The sequence below is a fragment of the Zalophus californianus genome, chromosome 16 (genome assembly GCF_009762305.2).
Source record: "Zalophus californianus isolate mZalCal1 chromosome 16, mZalCal1.pri.v2, whole genome shotgun sequence".
NCBI classification, from domain to species: domain Eukaryota; kingdom Metazoa; phylum Chordata; class Mammalia; order Carnivora; family Otariidae; genus Zalophus; species Zalophus californianus.
Genome location: NC_045610.1, coordinates 19,350,805 through 19,373,302, shown reverse-complemented (window position 1 = coordinate 19,373,302; position 22,498 = coordinate 19,350,805). Strand labels below are relative to the sequence as shown.

Below are 22,498 nucleotides of genomic sequence, written 5' to 3'. Positions count from 1 at the left end.
CAATAAAATTGATTTAAATTTTATAACAGTATATTTATAAAGCTTCATAAAACTCTATTTAGCAATCAATATAAAAAAATTTTTTTAAGTCACTGTATTCGCACCCACTAGGGTGGCTATAATCCAACAGACAGACAACAACAAGTGTTGACAAGAATGGAGATATAGAACCCACATACACTGCTGCTGGGAAGAGAAAAGGATACAGTCACTTTGGAAAACAGTTTGGTCATTTAAAAAGTTAAGCAGTTAACCATACGACCCACCAATTCCACTGGTAGGTATACATACCTAAGAGATATATCCACACAAAAACTTTTATACAAATTTTCATAGCAGTATTAGTCATAATAGCCAAAAAACAGAAACAATACTAAATGTCTATCAACAGATGAATAAACAAAATGTCATATTATGCATGCACTGGAATATTATTTGGCAATAAAAACCAATGAAGTATTGTTACATGCTACAAATATGGATGAACCTTGAAAACATTATGTTAAAGAAGCCAGAAACAAAAAAGCCACATATTTTATGATTCCATTTATATGAAATAGCTAGAATAAACCAATCTATAAAGACAGAAAATAGATTAGTGGTTGCCAGTGGCTGAGGTGACAAGGAATGGAGAAAGGCAGGATTTCATTTTGAGGTGACAAAATGTTTCAGGATTAGACAGGGATGATGGCTGCACAACCTTGTGAATATACTGAAAAACCCTGAACTGTACACTTTAAAAGAGTAAACTTTATGATATGTGAATTAGATCCCAATCTAAAATTCAATATATATTTTAAAAACTCCAAAAACTCAACTGCAATCAGAACATTTTGAGGTTTTGTATTAAGTATCAGAACTTGCATAATGTTTCTGCTACAGGAGATATAAAGCAAGTAAACCCCTTTCTCCACAGAATTCATAAAACAGCATACAGATACAAACATACCATTTCTAGAAATGCCATCTCTGACAAATGTGCATCAATGACATCTTATCACTCATAGAAACCACACATGAAAGAAACATGAAGAATGTGCATAGTTACAACCTTTCCTTCAAGAGCCTAGAATTCATCTCCCCTCACCTCCATTGCTTCCTGAGCAATCTCTGGCATGTGTGACTGAGGGACCAGCTGGACGAGCCCTGTTATTAACTCCGCTGTACTGCCTTGGGTTTCAGGCCCCTGTTTTCTTGGATTCTGCAGAGAAAAAAGCAAGTTCAATTAAAAAACTGTATCTACCACTTGACAGGAGGTAGAGAGAAAAGAGAAGGGAGAATGCCTGCTAATGGGTACACAAGGCTTCTTTTTAGGGTGATGAAAATATTCTAGAATTAGTGGTGATGTTGCACCATCTTGTGAATATACTAAAGACCAGTGAATAGTACATTTTAAAATGGTGAATTTTATGGTATGTGAACCATAGCTCAATAAAATACAATAATTGTGGAATTTTTTTAAAAGTCAAAACTGGGGGCACCTGAGTGGCTCAGTCGGTTAAGCATCTGCCTTCAGCTCAGGTCATGATCCCAGGGCCCCTGGGATCGAGCCCCGCATCGGGCTCCCTGCTCAGCGGAGAGCCTGCTTCTCCCTCTGCCTGCCCCTCTGCCTACCTGTGCTCCCTGTCAAATAAATAAATAAAATCTTAAAAAAAAAAAGTCAGAACTGCTTTTGTTAAGGATTCACTTAATCTACATCTATAGTGTTCCTTCATGTGAATGATGTCCAGAGAAAATCCTAATGAAAAGAAAACAAAAGCTAGGAATTAATTAATTTCTTAATTAAGAAATTATATCAATATAAGGAGTAGGTAAAATTTTTTTTCACTAACACTACACTGGCTAAATAATATACCTCTGGTTTGGAACTGATCAAAGGCAAAGAACATGCACAGCATGATCACCCTGTGCAGCCCTCTCGTCTAGTATAAAGCATCTTCCCCAATCCATCCAAGGCTGGAATCCACCCCTCCAGATGCCTGTACATTTTCATTGTGGAAAAACATTGTGTACTAAGCAAAGCAAATCAGCGGCGTATATAAATGCAAATGTCTACCTAAAGAGACTAAAATGCTTCCTGTAGCTTGGAAGCATCTATTTACACTTCAAGAATATATGGTTGCTTTTTTTTTTTTTTTTAAGATTTACTTATTTTAGAGAGACAGTGGGGGGGGTGGAGAGCAGAGGGGGAAGGAGAGAGAGAATCCCTGCTGAGCATGGAGCCTGAAGCTGGCCAGGGCTCCATCTTATGACCCCAAGATCATCACCTGAGCCGAAATCAAGAGTCAGACGCTCAACCCACCAAGACACCCAGGCGCCCCTATATGGTTCACTTAAGTGAGACCAATGCAACTTGTGCCCCTATTTTACTTGGCTAACTGTGGATTCTTTCCCATTATGATTAAGGTAAACCCTCATCCCAAAATATCTGCAATTCAAAACTATTAGCCTACTTTATGAAATTTTAGATTCATTCACACATAATAACATTTATTGGATACCAAAGTCACGGCAAGTTAAAAAGATGTGTTTCCTACCCGCTTGGAACATGTGGTCTGGTGGGAAAGACAGACCAATAAAATCAGCAGACCAACGACTGTAAAACTGCAAATGAGAGAAGAACTGCAAGGTACGTGCTGCTAGGAGCACCTTACTAGAGCACAGTCAGGGAGACTCCCTCCAGGTAGTGAAAGCAGGTCTGAATGAGCCGGAATTATGCATAGAAAGAGGAAAGGGAAGCATATCACAAGCCGAAGAAACAGCAAGAGAAGGTATGAAGGAAGGGGATAAGTAATATGGAATGAACATTGAGCACCACTACAGTAAAAGAGAAAGAGAAAAATAGGGCGCTAAGTGTGGCAGCAGTAGTAGGTGGGAGTCAGACTCTGCATGCCCCTATGGGTCTATTTGAAGTTTGGTCTTTATTCCAAGAGCAATTTCAACTAAAAGGTTCTAAGCTGGGCAAGAGACATGGTAAGATTTGCTTTTTAAAGACATCACCATAACTCTAACTTCAGTGCAAAGAAATGTTTACAGGAAGGTAGATGAGGGTACAAGCTAGGCCTTGAGGAGGGCTGACAGAATGAGAGCAGTATGCACTAGGGCAGAGATGGGAGGGATGGCAGACAATAAAATCATGTGACCTTAAAAATACCATGACTGACATCATTTAATAGTTATTCCTACATTTCTCCTATTTACTACAATTTAGAATTCTTCATGTAAATAGGAAATAATTATTTTTAAAGATTTTATATTTATTTGTCAGAGAGAGAGAGTGCACAAGCAGTGGGGGTGGCAGGCAGAGGAAGAGGGAGAGGGAGGAGCAAGCTTCCCCAAGCGGGGAGCCCAATGTGAGACTTGATCCCAGGAACTCGGGATCATGACCTGAGCCGAAGGCAGACTCTTAACCGACTGAGCCACCCAGGCGTCCCTATAATTAAGTATTTACAGTGAATCATTATTTTAACCTACCTTTGGTTACGCTGAGAAAAGTTGCTTCACCACTAGATGGCAGCAAAGAAAATAATTTCAATATTAAATGACTTCTGGCTAAATTTCAACCTTGGAAAACAGCAAGTTTTGTTTAAATTCTTGTTCTTTGACTAATGAAATACTTAACACTGAAGGCACCAGTGGCTCTGGTGCATTCTTTACCCTGACGTATAGCACTGCAGAGCGAAGTGAATTAAATTCCATCAAATGCATGATGAAATCCCACCGAAAATAACTTGTGCTACAAACAAAGATGTGAGGAGAAAGGGGATTTGATTACTTTCATAGTCTCACTGATAAGACTTTATGGAATTTTCCATGCCAGATTCTAATGGCTTATTCTATGAAACTCCCAAATTTGGATGGGCTTCTTTAAAGAATTCAAAATATCACAGGCCATCCTGTGGCATTACTAATCCCTTCAGGAATTCCTGTGTCTCTCTCTCTTCCCTTTTTCTCTGCAGAAAAAGTACTCATGTACATTTTTAAAATTCAAGGGGGTCACAGAACTCTTGAAAATATGGACATCAGTAATGAACCCCTATATATAGTAATTTGAAAGCACCTTATCAGTACTTATAAAACCTATTGCTAAACAAAGCAGTAAGAAATTTTTCTGAGCGCTGCTCTCCAGGGACTGCAGCAACTTCAACAAAGGTTAAAAAGATTATCCTATGACCTTCACAATACAAAACTGTCATATTTGGGGTATTATTAATATTAATGTCAACTGTCTTTTATTACTAGTAATAATAGGTGACATTTATTTGGTGCTTATTATGCATTTATTGATTGTTCCTAAAAGCATGAGTGTACTATCTCAAGCTTCTTAACAATCTCTCTGAGACATGAACTGTTATCATCATTTTGAGAAAAGGAAGACACAAGAGAGGTTAAGTCACCCAAATCACATCGCTGGTTTGTCTCCAGAGCCCATGCTTTTAATCACTTCATATAACTAGCACTCATTCACATCTGGTAGTTCCTAACTACTTTGTGTACCACTGTGTTGCCCTCAGGAATCAAATACCATCGAAAGCTGCAAAGGCAGAGTTATGACAATAATTAAGTGCTAACCACACCCATCTGGACCCCCTTCTCCTTCCAATATAGTATTTGCAGGCAAAGCCAGTGGTAATAGGTTGATGACAGAAGAAAGGGGAAATAAAAAAGCTAAGTGGTCTGGCAAGCCCAACTGGAGATTTAAAAACCAACTGTGAACAAGACAAAGGACTTGGATTTATGTTTGCTTCATTACCTCCACCCCCACCCCAGGATAATGTCTAACTATATAAACCTGGTAACAAGGCAAAGAAAAAAGAGCTCACAAAAATATGTTAGTTTAATGACAGGGAAAATTAAGAAGAAAGGTTAAGAAATCTATAGTAGTATTAGAGAAATGTAATTTCTCCATAAGTTAGTTTTTTTTAAAGATGTCTTAGGTTTCAAGCATCATCAGAAAGGATGAGGAATGTTCTTTAGCTAATAATCATCTCCAAGGTCCTTGGCATTTTACTTAAACCAAATTAAGTTAGTGTAGTAATTTCAAGGCCTTTCATAAAAAATACTTACACAAAGCAAGAGCTTTGGATCTGCATGAATTAGTTTCACCATGGACAAGAGAAGATACTTATAGCTTCTTGTCTCCAGGTCTGTAGGTTTATTCTTTAAATTTAAGGCTTGTTACTTTTTCTTTAAATGTAAGACTCTAAAAATAAAAACAAAACATGTCATCATCTTGTAAAAAATCAGACATCAAATTCAAGACAATAGCTATCTAACTTTTAAAAATAAATCCATCATAAAAAAGCTTTGAAAAAACAGCCATTTTATACCACCATATGTGTGGTATGAATACAAGCATCCAAAAGTAAGTATAAGAATATTATTAAGCTTAAAAAACAAATAAAAATGATTTTGCAACATTCATATTATTCTTATATATATATATCTAATAAAGTTTGTGACAATTTATTAAAAACACTAAACACTTTAATGTCAAGTTGACTCCTAAGTAAAAGAACAATTTTCCAAAATGTGTGGAAACATTAGGGATAAAATATTTAGTCTATAGCTCTCACAAATACATACACTGACCTATTCATTTAACAAACATTTATCTGACACAAATATTTCATAGAATCTACATTAATTTTATTTTTTAATGAATTATTTATTTAAGAGAGAGAATGAGAGCGAGCGAGCACAAGAGGGGGAAGGGTCAGAGGGAGAAGCAGACTCCCCACTGAGCAGGGAGCCCGATGTGGGACTTAATCCTGAGACTCCAGGATCATGACCTGAGCTGAAGGCAGTCCCTAACCAACTGAGCCACCCAGATGCCCCGAATCTACATCTTACTAAAGTAAGATGCATCATTAATGTACAAGAAATGAAAAACCACCATCAACTCTTAAGACACCAAATAAGATATAGTCCCAATTTCAGAGATGTTAAAAACTAAAAGTGTTTCTTAGACTTGATGAAATATGCTATTTGGCAATCTTTGTAATTTAATAGCCTAATTGTAAGTTGTCCTTTTTCCTTCAATGGCATTCCACCTCTCTCAAGTTATAGAATGCATGTATTTTGCCTGAAGAACATTAGTAAAGCAGAGAAAGAACTCTGACAAAGGTAAGTCATGAAAAATGTGCTTCAATTACAAGATAACTATGGTAGATGCTGTGCTGATACCATAATTATGAATGTTATTCAACCAAAAATCCAACAATTACCTTCTGGACACAAAACCACCTCTTTCTATTGTTATAAATCATTTTCCCTTTTCCTTTAAAAGGGCATAAAAATATCAAGTTCTGACACATATGCCTTTATTTATTAATGTTTTTAGTTTTAGGGTGTACAACATAGTGACTTAATACTTAAATACATTCCAAAATGGTCACCACAAAAAGTCTAGTTACCATCTGTCACCACACAAAGTGGTTACAACATTATTGATATATTCCCTATGCTGTGCATTACGCCCCCAAGTCTTATTTTATAACTGAAAGAAAGTACCTCTTAATCCCCTTCACCTTTCGTTGATCCCCCAACCCCCAACTGCCCTCCCTTCTGGCAACCGTCCAGTTTGTTCTGTTTCTGTTTTGTTTTTTTAGATTCCACACGTAAGTGAAATCATATGGTATTTTTCTTCTCTGACTTATTTCACTTAGCATAATACCCCCACGGTCCACCCATATTGTTGCAAAGGACAAGAATTCATTCTTTTTTATGGCTGAGTAATATTCCAGTGTGTATATAAACCACATCTTTTCTTTAATTTTATTATATTAGTCACCATACAATACATCATTAGTTTTTGATGTAGTGATCCATGATTCATTGTTTTCGTATAACACCCAGTGCTCCTTGCAGTACGTGCCCTCCTTAATACACATCACCAGGCTAACCCAGCCCCCCACCCTCTTCCCCCTCTAAAACCCTCAGTTTTGTTTCTCAAGTCCATAGTCTCTCATGGTTCATGTCTCCCTCCGATTTCCCCACATCTTTTTTTTTTTTTTTTAGATTTTATTTATTCATTTGACAGAAACAAGCGAGAGAGGGAACACAAGCAAGGGGAGTGGGGGAGGGAGAACCAGGCTCCCCACGGAGAAGGGAGCCCGATGCGGGAATCAATCCCAGGACCCCAGGAATCATGACCTGAGCCAAAGGCAGACGCTTAACGACTGAGCCACCCAGGCACCCCTCCCCACATCTTATCCATTCATCTACTGATGGACTTTAGGTTGCCTCCATATCTTGCTATTGTAAATAATGCTGCAATGAAACATACGGGTGCATGTCTTTCAAATTAGTGTTCTTGTTTCTTCAGATAAATACCTAGGAGTAGAGATGTTGGATTGTATAGTATCTCTATTTTTAATTTTTTTTAAAGACTTTATTTATTTGACAGAGAGAGAGAGAGAGAGAGAGAGCAGGAACACAAGCAGGGGGAGTGGAGAGGGAGAAGCAGGGTTCCCGCAAGCAGGGAGCCCGATTCCTGGGATCATGACCTGAGCCGAAGGCAGACACTTAACGACTGAGCCACCCAGGTGCCCCTTATTTTTAATTTTTTGAAAACCTCCCATACTGTTTTCCGTAGTGGTCTGCACCAATTTACATTCTGACCAACAATGCGCGAGGGTTCCCTTTTCTCCACATCCTGCCAACACCTGTTATTTCTTGTCTTTGTTCTAATCATTCTGACTAGGTGAGGTGATATATCACTGTGGTTTGATTTGTACTTCCTTGATGTTTAGTGATGTTAAGCATGTGCCTGTTGGGCATCTATATGGCTTCTTTGGAGAAACTGTATATACACAGATAAGGCTATCCAGCATCTATGCACCCCATAATAAAAATGTCCAAGTAAATGGGCTGTCTTTCAAAGGCAAAAAGTGGAGATGCATAGCTTTACACATAGCTACAATTCTCAATGCTTAAGTGTAAGACGCATATGTTAGTATGCCCAAAGAATGCTGAAGGGTTTTAGTCCTCAAAGGGGAAACCAGCTATCTAACATACACATTAATGCTTAAGAATGTCACTATAGAAAAGAAACACAAAACTTACAAATACTGTTTGCTTTTATATTTAAAATCCTGTTGTAAATATCTTACCAAATGTACTTAATAAAATCCACTTTTACTGTTTGCTCCCATTAAATTTTATTTTATTTTTTAAAGATTTTATTTATTTATTTGACAGAGAGAGACACGGCGAGAGAGGGAACACAAGCAGGGGGAGTGGGAGAGGGAGAAGCAGGCTTCCCGCAGAGCAGGGAGCCTGAAGTGGGGCTTGATCCCATCATGACCTGAGCGGAAGGCAGACGCTTAATGACTGAGCCACTCAGGCGCCCCTCTATTCTTTTTTCATTCTAAGTCATGGTAACACCTTAGATCAAAGTGATCAATTTTCACTAAACAATGTATTTACTAAGTTGTAACTTAGCATAACTGCTCTTCCCTGATGCAGCCATTGCACAGGGAACACAGATCAGAGAACAATTAACAGATATAATAGTTATCTCTTATTCAGTAATCATTTTCAAAAAGTTAATAGTTCAATTACGTCATCTTTTTTTTTAAGATTTTATTATTTATTTGAGAGAGAGAGAGAGCATGAGAAGCGGGGAGGGTCAGAGGGAGAAGCAGACTCTCCACTGAGCAGGGAGCCCGATGCGAGTGTGATCCCAGGACTCCAGGATCATGACCTGAGCCAAAGGCAGTTGCCCAACCGACTGAGCCACCAGGCGCCCTCAATTATGTACATCTCTTAATCTCAGGTATCAGCATATAAATTTTATTCCAGCACTGCTGCCTAATATGGAGTAAAGACTTGAAAGGGTTAAAGAAAGTTTTTAGCTCAAATATCTTTTAATTAATGACCATTAGGGGGTTATATAAAATCAGGAACAACATGCTAAAGAAGAAATATACTTCTTAACTAGAAATGTAAGAAAAATAATCCATTCATTAATTTACTGATTGGCCTTCCATACTACAGATATTAGTAAGACTCCAAGCTGGTACATGCTCTTTGGCCAAAGGAGAGAAGCCATCATGCCAGGAATAAATTCATTAATCAGAATATTAGCTGCCTATTAAGGGCTTAAACCATTTGTTAACTTATTAAGACTATGACTAAATTACAGGCATGTAAGAGGCATTTGCTGAGCCAGGATCTCCTTAAGAAGCAAAATGTGCATAAATTACACATATTTGTGAAAATGCATACATCTATTATTAATCGGCTACCTTAGTTTTAAAACAGTAAAGGATTAGTGCTAAAAAAAAGTATTTCAAACTTTTAAAATACTGTAAAGTATAAAATGGAGAAGCTATGGCTCAATGTTCATATGGAAAGACTAAAAAGTTTAAATGCCGAAGAGCTCAATCCAAGATTATTATTATTGCATTATTCTGCAAATCTTAAACTATATTAGTAGAAACATGCACAGCAGGCACAGCAGGTTAATGGCATTCTTCACTTATATCACATCTGGAACCATGAAAATCCTATCTTAATATGTCATTTTAATTGAAGAAAAGGCGTTAAGTTGAATTCTTTCCAAAAGAGAAGCAAATCAAGAAAGAAATTCATTCACTCATTCAACTAATATGTACTAAATGCCTACTACATGCCAGATACTATTCTAGGGGCCAGGAACCCAATGTCTGCCAAGCCAGAAAGAGCTCCTGCTTTGATCAAGCTAATGCACAAGTGAGGGAAGACAGCTGAAGAACTGGACAGACACTGAAATGAATGTCAACTATTCACTAATCATGTGACTATTTGTCACTCACTAAACATTATTTGTGCAGATCAAACAGTACACACACACATACCCCACAAGCTTTTAAAGAAAGCTAAAGTAATAAAATCCCTCCCAATGCTAAATCATATAAAATAAAAAGAAACCTTAGGAGTACAGGGTAACTTTATTGAAATATCTGTAGTGCTGTCTTAATGGAAGAATCAGAAATATCTTTGGAGCTTCAGAAAAAAAAGAGGATCAATGATGAATGGGGAGTGATAGGGAGATGAGTCCATCTTGGTTAAAAAAAAAAAAAAAAACCCTTCAAACTGCTCTTTCCTACAAGAAATACATCCACCTCCAAAATACAGGGTGGTTATAAAGCCTTCTTACAGACTGAACTCCACGACTGCTACTTCTGCAGCAAGACAAAGGCTCAGGTTTATCAGAGACACGAATCATCTGAGGCAATGCAAAGGAGGACAACACACTGAAATTGTCACGTAATACAGCAGTTCTCAATTGGGGGCAATTGTCTCCCAGGGGAATCTGGAAACATCTGGAGACATTTTTGGACTAGCAGGACTGGTACTACTGGCACGTAGTGGGCACAGGCTAGAAATGCTGCGAAGCATCCTATAAAATATAAAATAGTCCCCTACAACATTCACAAAATATCAACAGTGCCAAGGTTGAGAAACCCTGATGTCACGTATTTAAACCATGTATTATGAATTTCTGTGTTTCCAGACTTGATGGCCACCTATAGTGAGCTATTTATTAGAAGTTTTCAAGCAAAAGCTCCAAGACTGGCATCTCTGTGAGAGAAAGTGCCTTGTCTGTTTAGTTTGTCATGCTTCCCTGGTGTTAACACATATGCCTGGCAGCTTGTGGAAGAGCTCAATATTTCCACATTTTTTGTCTGACTATTCACTCACCAGGTTAAGAGGGGTAAGATTCACCTTAAGGATCATCTAAATTATAAAATTTTATTTATTCTAATAAATTATTTCATGTTAAATCTGTTAATTATTTTTTCTGATAAGATCAGCCAAAAAGCTCTCCTTCAGCCACTATGTACAATTATATACATATGTATATATACCTATACATCCATACATAACAAAAATTTCATACATATATAAATACATAAACAGCTTAAGAATGATTTACAAACCAAATATATACTGAAACTTTCAGAGAATAATAGGAAATAAAAACTAAATTCTATCATAGGTGTCCTTGGACCAAAAGAAGTCTAGTTATGACTGTTATGAAATAACTTCCAGTAATACAATATGTTGCTCCTAGAATCAGTTAATAAGTAGAGCTAAGAAGTAAAATAACTTCTAAATGTAGGGATATTTTTCAGAATGCCAATCAATTTTGTCTTTATTCAAAAGAATAATTTAGTTTCATTTTCTTTCAGTTCTCATGCACAGAAAATTAAATTGCAGATGGCTGGTAAACTGGATATTGAAAATAAAGTGCAAGTGAGTATTAACTTTCTAACAATTTCTATCATTGGAGGCATTAATTTCTGCAAGAAGTAGAAAACAAAATAAAAAGTCAAAGTTCTAATTTCCTAGAAGATATTTAGAATGAGTAATTTTTAAACATTTTAAGTCATTTTCCAAAACAACTTTTTAAATGTCTAGTTAAATGACACTTAAGTAACTACCATTTAAAATTTATCTCCAATTACTTAGAGTGAAATTTTCAATTTCTAAAAAATTAAGTACTTGGTATCACAAAAAGTCAACTAAAAATAACTTCGCATTTTATTTATTTTACTTAATAAAAACATATTTGCCATGTTCTTTGGCTCTAATTTTTTAGACCTAAATAACCCCAAAATATATGGTATAGCAAACTTCTCTACTTGAACGTCTGAGATAAATAATCCTCAGAAACAATTACTGATGACTGCATAAGAGTGAACAATAACTGTATTAAACCAAAATATTTTATTGAGTAAGGGAACTTGGGAAAAGAGAAACATGCCACGGAGGAAGCTGTTTAAATATAAGTGTGAAGTGGCTAATTTACTAGATAAAACCAATAGGTAAAAACATGCTACATTTTTCATCTGAAATGGACATGATGTGACTATAACAGTAACTACACACAGAAAAGTCAAAGAAACCAAGGACTTTTCTGGGTAGTTACAATGGGTCATACTTACAGCCACAGAAGCCCACTGCCATGCAAAACAGTGACTGGGTTGGCATCTGATCATGTGAGCGACAGCAGCCAATAAAAATAGAAAATAAGCAGAAGACAAAGCACCACCAATCAATGTCAAGAGTTGCCATGTGTAATACTCTTGCTATACATAAATACCAAGAAATGACTTGTACAATCTGTAATTGTCTGTTTAAATTGGTTCCATATGAGTTTTAAAAATCCATTTAAGAATATTTATGTTAGATACCTAATTTAAAAACACTCCTTTTACTAAGTTTAAACACAAACTTCAATATCAAAGTGCCTATCATTTTTAAACACACAAAGCACATTTGCTGAAACATGAAATACTTTTATTTTAAATAAAAATGTTTAATTTTATTTCTAATTTCCTATATGCAATGTTCAACATCCAATGGGCAAAAAGCGTGCATTAGTAGAAACATTCACTCTAACCCAGGAGTCAGGCTTCCCTTACTGATCCCCAAAGATGAGGAATAAACCAGAATATTTTGATTTATTAGGAAAAGTTACAGGAAAAACAAAGTAAAAGAGGAAAGAAGGAAAGAAAGGAAAGGAAGGAAGTAAATTTTAAGATTTTAAACAGCATTTTGTGAGAAAATTTCTCTAAGAAAATTAAGTTCAACCCCTGAAATAGTGAAAAACAAACACCACTGACTAGCATTTCAATAATACTGCAGTATACAACATACCACACTTACAGAAAAGAAGGGGCTCATTTGATTTTCTAAAATAATCAAAAAGCAGGAATAGGATAGAGACAATGAAAATGCAATAGGGAGAAGGTGGGATTCAAGTTTATGATGAATCTTACGGTGCCATCCGTATTGCTGGGTGTGCTCCACAGCCCTGCACTGCTTTATGAAGGGTTTCACCAAACATGTTTCGAAGCTCAACTGAGTGACAGTATACAGCATCAATCTTAGGCCACCAATCCAATGCAGACTGTAGAAAAACAGAGACCATAAGGGAGGAAAAGTACAAATTTGCATGAGTTATACACTCTGGTTAACACTGTAGCCTTATGTTTTATCCTTCTGTGAAAAACTTTCTAAGACCATGCAAACACACACCATGATTTCCAAAGTCTTCAAATAATATCTTTAATTCAAACACCAACCCATACATTTATTTTAAAATATAATAATGAACATGAGACAAATTGCCACTCCATGTGCATGAGCATGAGACTGTCTTTTCTAACTGATAAGCTAATGAATCTGAAAAACAGTCTTTAGAGAGCTAATTCTGTAGCCAATCTTCTTTTTTTAAGTTTAACATTTTATACGTTTCAGAAACATATGCATATATAGATAGTATATATTTTCCCACGTAAGAACGCTACTATCAAAGCTTTAAAAAAGATTAGTGGTTCAACACAATGTTGAAGGAACATGTGGCAAACCATCACTTATATGCCTACAAACAACAATGATAAGTACAACACAAAATTAGTAAATGAAATAAAACTATTAGTAAACCTATAACCTTAAATTGATATGCAATGATGGTACAATACACAAAAAGACTAATGATCACCACAAAGACAAAATGATCATAGCTAAATAGATTTAAAGGTAATAATTTTATGTAAATATTTGTCTATTTCAGTTTTACCTGTTTAGCTTTGGTTCTAGTTTCTAGTGCCTATTTTATTTGAATAGTGCCTAATTTAACTTTAAAATTAATCACTATGTTATGAAAATCACTAAAGCTATAAAGTCTATCAGTTAATACAAAAATGGATGAATTGTCACTCCATATGGAGATTATACAAGGCATGGGACAACTTCAGACATAGGCTACCAGCTTACTACACTCCTGGCTCCATAGGAAGCACCGGAAAGAATGACTGAACTCGCACAAGAAGAGGACCTAAGAGCATCACACCCTATTCCCAGGTTCCTTCTCATCCAAAATGAAGCTAAATTCTCAACTTCTCATTTCTTCACCCATAATTCTCAGAATATTCTAGGTAGCATCAAGTTATATTACCTTAACCTAAAATTAGATTACAAACTCTACTGGATAGTAAATGATACAATCAACTTAAAATACACAATTTCAATACTGAACTCTATTTATAGGAAGGGCCCCCAAAAGCTGCGAGGGAAGAAATAAATTCTCTTTGGATAATATAGTTGTTTCTGCTATTCCCCCAACTCTTTATTTAAGCTAATTCCTAACAAATTATCAAATTTTAGTTTGGTTATAGAATGGACTCTTTAAACTTTGGTCAATTTAGTCACTTGACTTGCCCAAGCAATCAACACAGCTTGATTTCCATATACTTACAAATGTATACAGCTTGTGTTAATCAGCTTAAAATAACAAAGGCTGAATGATCACAAAATGCATTGAGATAGGGGTCCTACTCATTCTCCTGACCCCATAATATCTTGTCAGAAACAAATAACTAAAGAGAGATACATCCCATATAACATCCTATCCAAACTATTATGCTATATCAATAGTTATTGAAATCGTATCACCATACGAGATGCATCCTATAAAATAATATGACTTCAACTTAAGATTTAGTGATTGTCATAACTGCCATTTTTCATAATATAAAAATTTATTCATTTTAATGTAAAAGTTAAAGATATACTTTCAAATAAAATATGCACTAAAAACTAGGCATGATGTAGTTGGCAAAAATTACAGTGTTTTAAGCAGTTACTAAATGTGTCTCTTCTGAAACTAGTCAACTAAAGTAGACATTCCTTTTTTTCCTCCTCGAAAACACTAAGTTTATTGCCAAACAAATGGCAATACTTTTACAAGTACATAGTATGAGCAAACTATGGCAATTCTTCAGGAGATTACTTAAATAAATTTTCAAGGCCTTGGAGAGAACTTGTCCAAACTCTCAGGAAGAAGAGATCATGTCATTCTCAGCACGTGAGCTATCTGTAAGGGAACTACAACTGCCATAAGGAAAACACCAGCACACCGAGTACTGTACAGCTGCAGCATGTTCCGCTGACTGCTAAGATATGGGTCACATAGGTGTATTACTATTTCTTTAATTTCCCAATTTTAACAACATACCTAATTTAACCTAAAGGAACCCAATAAAGATTAAGTACGTAACACAGATCTTATAACTATAATTCACCTCTTATAGTATGCCATAATAAAAAAAAGTGACAGTACTATGAGTACCATTTTCAAAGCTGACAAAAGTCTACAATATAATAAAATTCAAATAGTCCACAGATTTTCAGATTTCTTAGGAAGAAACAGAATATTTTAGATCTAAACACTGTACTTATGAACTGAGTATGAATATGTTTCCCAGAAAGAAAACAAAACTGCAAACACTATCAATTCTAACTAACCCTCAAAAACATATCACTAAAACTTTCATTTGACAATGTGACAGTAAGAAACAAAATCTGTGAATTTGGCTAAAGAACCATGGAAGAAAAGAACTTATGAGGTGTATTGAACCAAGAATCAAAAAAAAGGAAATCCTACACTAAGAATAAATTTAAGTTTAGGAGCCCAAATATCTAAGAAAAACTTCATGAGATTTCAAGACAAAGTATTTCCATAACTGTCTTCAGTGAAACTCTGTAATGGTCAATTCCATAAATCTGCATAGTTACTTTATGAATAGTCCTTTCAGTCAGAAAGTACTTCAGATTCAGTATCTATTAGCCTCAAACCACAGGAAAGAAAAAAACCAATCCTAACAAGAAACAATTTATCAAACATTCTATAATATGATAAAGTATCATCAACCAAAGTATAGCTTTAAAAGATACTTTACAGACTCAAATTTATGCTTTTTGTCAAGCATAAAGGTTACTGATGCTGAGCATTTTAAAACTTAGCCAATATAGGTTTTTCTTTATAAAAATAGACTTATTGACGTGACCTCTGGTACAAACACACTCCACCTTCACACATGCAGTACTCATTGGAGTACAGAAGGATGCACAATCACTTCACCATATACACTGAGGCATGCATGAAGTACCACTCCAGGCATGCTTTAAATCCACAAAGGAGCAGCAGCTCAGCCACTTACAGCAGTGCCAAGTCCATGCTTGAAAGTGCTCTATATATTCAATTGTAGACAAAAATATTTCACAATTAAAGTAACTAGCCACAAAGTATCAAAAAAGTATATACTTGGGTTTATTTAATACAAGTTTTAAGCATTTATTTAAAACCATCCACTGTAATAAATGGAATGCTTTTAGTATTATAAGTAAAGGAGAAAAACAGTAATATTTTAATTCTGAATTACACATAAACCTGAGGGGGGAAATCATCTTTTTTTTTTTTTTCTTAAAATGGCCTTCAAAGTAAACATTGAGGATACAATGTCTTGGTTCACTACCCTGGCAAAAGTAAAGTAAAAATTTTTAAAATTTTTAATACAAACATACCTTACCTGCAATCAGATTCATTAAGCTTTCCCTTTCTGGGATAAGTAACATCTCATGTTATTTATACCTATAATTTAACCCACGGATACTCAACTGAGCAACTTATCATTCCCTCAACGCATTTTAGTTGTTCATAATGTCTGGGGGTGGGAGGAGGGAAGTGGCCCAAATGGCATTTAAGGAAATGAGGATCAGGGATACTAGGCGTCTTGCGATGCACAAGGTAGTGCTGCACAACAAGGAACTGCCCTGCCCAAAATGCTACTAGCACCCCACTGAGAAAAACTAAATGTGTCACTACATAGATTTAGAGTTATTTTTCCCCTGCAGGAATGGATAAAAGAAGAGACAACAGGAGCGCCTAGGTGGCTCAGTAGGTTAAGCGTCCGACTCTTGATTTCAGCTTGGGTCATGAGATGGAGCCCTGTGTTGGGCTCCATGCTGGGCATAAAGCCTGCTTAAGATTCTCTCTTTGCCTCTGCCTCTGCCCCTCCCTCTCTAAAAAAAGGGAAGGGAGAGGCGATGGGAAGAGAGGAGATGGGATGGGTGGGGAGGGGAGGGAAGAGAAGGGAAGAGAAGGGAACGGAAGAGAAGAGAAGAGAAGAGAAGGGAACGGAAGGGAAGAGAAGGGAAGAGAAGAGAAGGGAAGGGAAGGGAAGAGAAGGGAAGGGAAGAGAAGGGAAGGGAAGAGAAGGGAAGAGAAGAGAAGAGAAGGGAAGAGAAGAGAAGGGGAAGAGGCAGAATTTGGTTTAATTAAACACATCCAAGGCAAATGAATGTGGGGAGGAATTTTTAACTCATCAGAGATACACTCTTAAAAATGGGATTTGATTTTTAAAGAGGACAAAAATACCTAAGTAATCAATGATTAAGGCAACCCTCTCAGGTCCCCTCCCTCTTTAGGAGCTTTGTACTATCACTCATAAACTTTGCTTTGCTGCCCACCAAAAAATAAATAGATAGATACACAAATAAATAAAGCCCCTTTTAAAGGAGAAAAAGAAAAAGTTGACCAATTTACACATAAATGGATAAAAGTAGAGCTCGAGAACCTTCAAAATATTATTGTTCCTAACCAAAACAACAGAATTTGGCAGAATTTTTAAGATTTGGAGTCCAAATATCTAAGAAAAACTTCATGTGATTTCAAGACAAAGTATTTCCAAAACTGTCTTCATTGAGACTCTGTAATGGTCAAATAGTTAAAACTTCATGGTCCAAATGTGACAAGGTTTCATTATCATTCTACTTAATGTATTCACATCAGAGTCGAAGGTTTCACAAGTACCTTTTAATGAGCTCGCTTATTTTGTCTGATATGCTTTTGTATCATGTCAATACCTCCATTTAAGTGTGCTAATATTTCATTTATTTAAGGAGGACTAAAAAGTACAATCAAATATGATCTTACCATTTTTAAAAAATGCACCATACTGGCCTACACCATAAATAGTTACTACTTTTAACTTAAATGGTAAAGTGACAAGTCAGAATATACCAAATGCCGGGAAAAGGCTAGGAGTATTAAAATAATATTTAAAGAGTCTGGGATGAAATGTTCAATTATATTCTCAGTGGCACTGTTCTTAAGGGCTTTTGATGCAAATAAAATATTTTAGGTTTAATCTTCCCAAAGGATCCTATTAACTCCTCTTTTCTCAATAAAGGCCCTCAGGTCAAATTGAATATGAAAAATATAATTGTGTATCAGTTACTAGATATAATCACCTATGAGAAATCTCCCTATACCATACATCTAAGTTCAAAACCTTTTATAAACCAAGAATGTCTTTCTTAAAAAGAAATAAAAAAGTAAAGAAAGGAAGAAAAAAAATTTTAAGTAATTTAGCAATACCTTTTGGACTTACATTGGTGATGATTCGATGGAGTGAATTTACCAGCACATAGTGAAATGTAGAAGGGGAATTCTGAGCCAGGCAGATCTACACAGGCAAAGGAAAAAACTGTATATTATTTCTGTGAGAAAAATATTCAACACAAATGAGGATAAAGAGAAACAGGAAAAAAAAAAGTTTTTAAAAAACAATAAATTCTTAAGGTCTTAAAATTAACATTAATATATAATATTGAGAAATACCAATTGATCTTTCTAGTCTTTTCACATTTATAAAGATCAACAGCATCAGTAAACATAACTGGATAAAAACTAATGCTCTCACCTTAAAGTGTTGGTTGTTGTGAGGGCTTATACGAAAGCAAGAAACAAGGCAGTCAATCATTAGATCCACATCTGCAGGCTGACTGCCTCTTGAGAATGGTTTACTTGGATTAAAAAGCAGGTTCTATGAAAATCCCAAAAGAAAACAAAAGCCTTTAAACAATCATGCAGTATTTTTTTACTAGTATTTAATAATATCAACACAATATCCACATACATGGAAATAACATTCAGTTGCCAGAAGAAGCACAAAGCACTAATGTGGTTCATCACTCTGATAAAATTCTTACTATATAAGATATGGTTCCTTTTAGGTCCTAAATGCTACAATATTTTAAAACCAAGTCTGAATATTTATGATAACTTAAGAAAACCAGTTAATTCTGTGTTTTCATCATATTCTAAGCCAATTTAGTCTGAGGAACACAGAAACAACAAAAGCAGGTCTTATGAACTTACCATCTAAGATGATTCAGACCTTTAGCATCAGCAATTATCTTTGACAATGATCTAGCATAACAATACTTTACTAGAAGTTTATTTTTCCTTTAGTTTTCTTAAAGTTTGTAGTAAAGAAATAACAAGCATATTACCTTAAGATCTACCACCATGGACTGAACTAGTAGGAAAATGACAGAGTTATCTTCCCAGTTGATGTAAGTACTTGCTTTACACAGTTTGACACAGGCAATTGCGGCACTTTCCGTCAGCTGCCTGCTTCCTCCGTGGCCGGCAAGTGCTTTTCGTAGACTGTCCAAAAACAACTTCTATAGAATTCAAATATAGAAAGAAGTTTCTAGTTAATTAATGTGCAGTTTCTAACATTTCAGACTTGTCTAACAGCAAATTATCAGCCTCTAAAAATTATATTCTAAAACTACATAATTGATATTTCCGATTTTTAATTTCACAATTTAAGTAGTTGTCATTTACATGTTTCTCAAATCTAAAAAAAAATAGAATCTGTTCTTCACTTCCTTTGTTGAATTATTAAAAGAACACAGTCCTTCCTAAACAAGGTAGTTGACTTCTCAACCCTAAGTTCAGCTGATTATATTCTCTTTTTAAATATTCTAAACTCCAGGCTATACTCAACCTTTAGCCTTCCAACTAAGGATATACCTAAGGCTGTTCTATTGCTCTAAATAAAATCTGTTCCGGGGCGCCTGGGTGGCTCAGTCCGTTGAGCATCTGCCTTCAGCTCAGGTCGTGACCTCGGAGTCCTGGAATCGAGCCCCACACGTTGGGCTCCCTGCTCGGTGGGGAACCTGCTGCTCCCCCTGCTTGTGCTCTCTCTCAAATAAATAAATAAAATCTTTAAAAAATAAATAAATAAATTCTGTTCCTCACAAAAACTTACCCATTCTTGTGATCCCAAGCCCTCTTTGCAGCTCACTAACAAACTGCTCCCTCTGCTTTTCTCCTAAATAAAAATTTCGCATCTCCATTTATATGTATTCTCAAATATAATGTGTCAAAAGCTAAACTGATCAAACAACAGCAGAATATATATTCTTCTCCAGTACACATGAACAATATCTAGGATAGACCATGTGTTAGGCTACAAAACAGGTCTTAATAAATTTAAAGAGATTGAAATCATATGAAATACTTTTCCTGGGGCACCTGGGTCGCTCAATCATTTAAGAGTTGGCCTTCAGGGCGCCTGGGTGGCTCAGTTGGTTAAGCGACTGCCTTCGGCTCAGGTCATGATCCTGGAGTCCCGGGATCGAGTCCCACATCGGGCTCCCTGCTCGGCAGGGAGTCTGCTTCTCCCTCTGACCCTCTTCCCTCTCATGCTCTCTATTTCTCATTCTCTCTCTCTCAAATAAAAAAATAAAATCTTAAAAAAAAAAAAAAACACTATAAAGGGCGCCTGGGTGGCTCAGTTGGTTAAGAGTTGGCCTTCAGCTCAGGTCATGATCCCAGGGTCCTGGGATCGAGCCCCACAACTGCCTCCTGGCTCAGGAGGGAGCCTGCTTCTCCCTCTCCCTCTGTAGCTCCCCCTGCTTGTGCTCTCTCTCTGTCAAATAAATAAATAAAATCTTAAAAAAAAAAAAGAAAAATATTTTTCCTGATCAAAAAAAGAAGATCCACATTACCAAAAACAGGAGCTGAAAGTGAGAACATTACTATTTTAAAGAAATAAAAGATTATAAAATAATACTATGAAAAATTATAAGCCAACAATTGGATAATTCGGACAAAATGGGCAAATTCCTAGAAACATACAATCTACCAAAACTGATTCATTAAGAAACAGAAAATCTGAATTGACCTAGAACTAGTATGGAGATTAAATCAGTAATCAAAAAATTCCCAACAAAGAAAAACCCAGGACAGGTGGTTTCACTGGTGAATTCTATCACACATTTAAAGAAGAATTAATACCAAGCCTCTCAAACACTTCCAAAAATTTAAAGGAGAGGGAACACCTCCTAACTCATCTCATGAGGCCAGCATTACCTTAATACTATAGCCAAACAAAAACACGACAAGGAAACTACAGACCAATATCCCTAAAAATATTGATGAAAAAATCCTCAAGAAGAATGAGCAAACCAAATTCAGCAGTATATAAAAGGATTATACACCATGACCAAGTGAACTTTACTTGTAGAGGGTAAAAAAGGTTCAACAACAAAAATCAATCAATAAAATATACCATGTTAGTAGAATGAAGGAAAAAAACTCACATGATCCTTACAATTGATGCAGAAAAAACATTTGACAAAATTCAACACCCTCTCATGATACCAGCCTGGATAAGCTAGGAATCGAAGAAAATTTCCTCAACATGGTAACAGCCATATATAAAAAACCACGGCTAACATCACACTCACAACAGTGAAAGACTGAAAGCTTTTCTCCTAGTAGGAACAAGATAACGATGCCTTGTTTTGCCACTTCTTTTCAACATTACTAGGGAAGTTCTAGGCAGAACATTTAGGAAAAGAAAAAGAAAATAAAAAACATTAAAAGTCATTCAAATTAGGAGAAGTAAAATGGACTCTGTTCTCAGATGATACAATCTTATTTGTAGAACACCTTAAACACACACACACCTGTTAGAGCCAGAAAATTCAGCAAAGTTCTAGGATACAAAATCAACATATAAAAATCAGTTGCATTTCTAGACACTAGCAATGAACTGTCTAAAAAGGAAAGTAGGAAAACAATTCCACTTATGATAGCATTAAAAAGAACGTAATACTTGGGAATTAACCAAGGTGGTGAAAGCTTATACAATGAAAACTGTGTTAAAAGAAATTAAAGACATAAATAAATGGAAACACATCCCATGTTCATTGACTACAAGACTTAACATTGATAAAATGTCCACAGTACCCAAAACAATCTACAGATTCAATGCAATCCCTATCAAAACCCCAACAGCATTTTTTGCAGAAACAGAAAAAACCCGTCCAGAAATTCATATGGTGTATCAAGTAACAAGAAATAGCCAAAACAATCTTGAGAAAGAATAAAGTTGGAAGACTCATACTTCCTGATTTCAAAACTTACTACAAAGCTACAGTAATCAAAACACTGTGGTACTGGTATGAGAACAGACCTTTACACCAATGAAAAAGAATAGGAAGTCTAGAAACAAATCCTTGCATACAGGATCAAATTATTTTCAACAAGTGTGCTAACACCATTCAATGGAGAAAGGACAGTTTTTTTTAAAAAAGCTGCAGGGAAAACTGGATATCCACATGCAAAAGAATGAAGCCAGACCTTTCCCTTACCTTATATATAAAAATTAACTCAAAATAGCTCAAATATCTAAACAGCTAAAACTATAAAACTCCTAGAAGAGAACATAAAAGAAAATCTTTACAACACTGGATTTGGCAATGACTGGATATAAAACCAAAAAAGCACTAGCAATAATAACAACAAAAAAATGGATAAACATTTCATCAAAATGAAAAACCTTTGTGTATCAAATGA

General features: G+C 35.7%; 1 protein-coding gene across 1 annotated transcript in view; it reads right to left on the bottom strand.

Annotated features, from left to right (window-relative positions):
- The window catches only part of NF1 (neurofibromin 1), a 276,385-nt gene that overhangs the window by 161,131 nt on the left and 92,756 nt on the right, over nt 1-22,498 (bottom strand). The window contains 8 exon segments of the mRNA XM_035724594.1: nt 1,088-1,201; nt 5,068-5,157; nt 5,159-5,203; nt 12,655; nt 12,774-12,904; nt 18,231-18,305; nt 18,543-18,665; nt 19,135-19,308. Coding sequence (XP_035580487.1) covers nt 1,088-1,201; nt 5,068-5,157; nt 5,159-5,203; nt 12,655; nt 12,774-12,904; nt 18,231-18,305; nt 18,543-18,665; nt 19,135-19,308 — 753 coding nt within the window.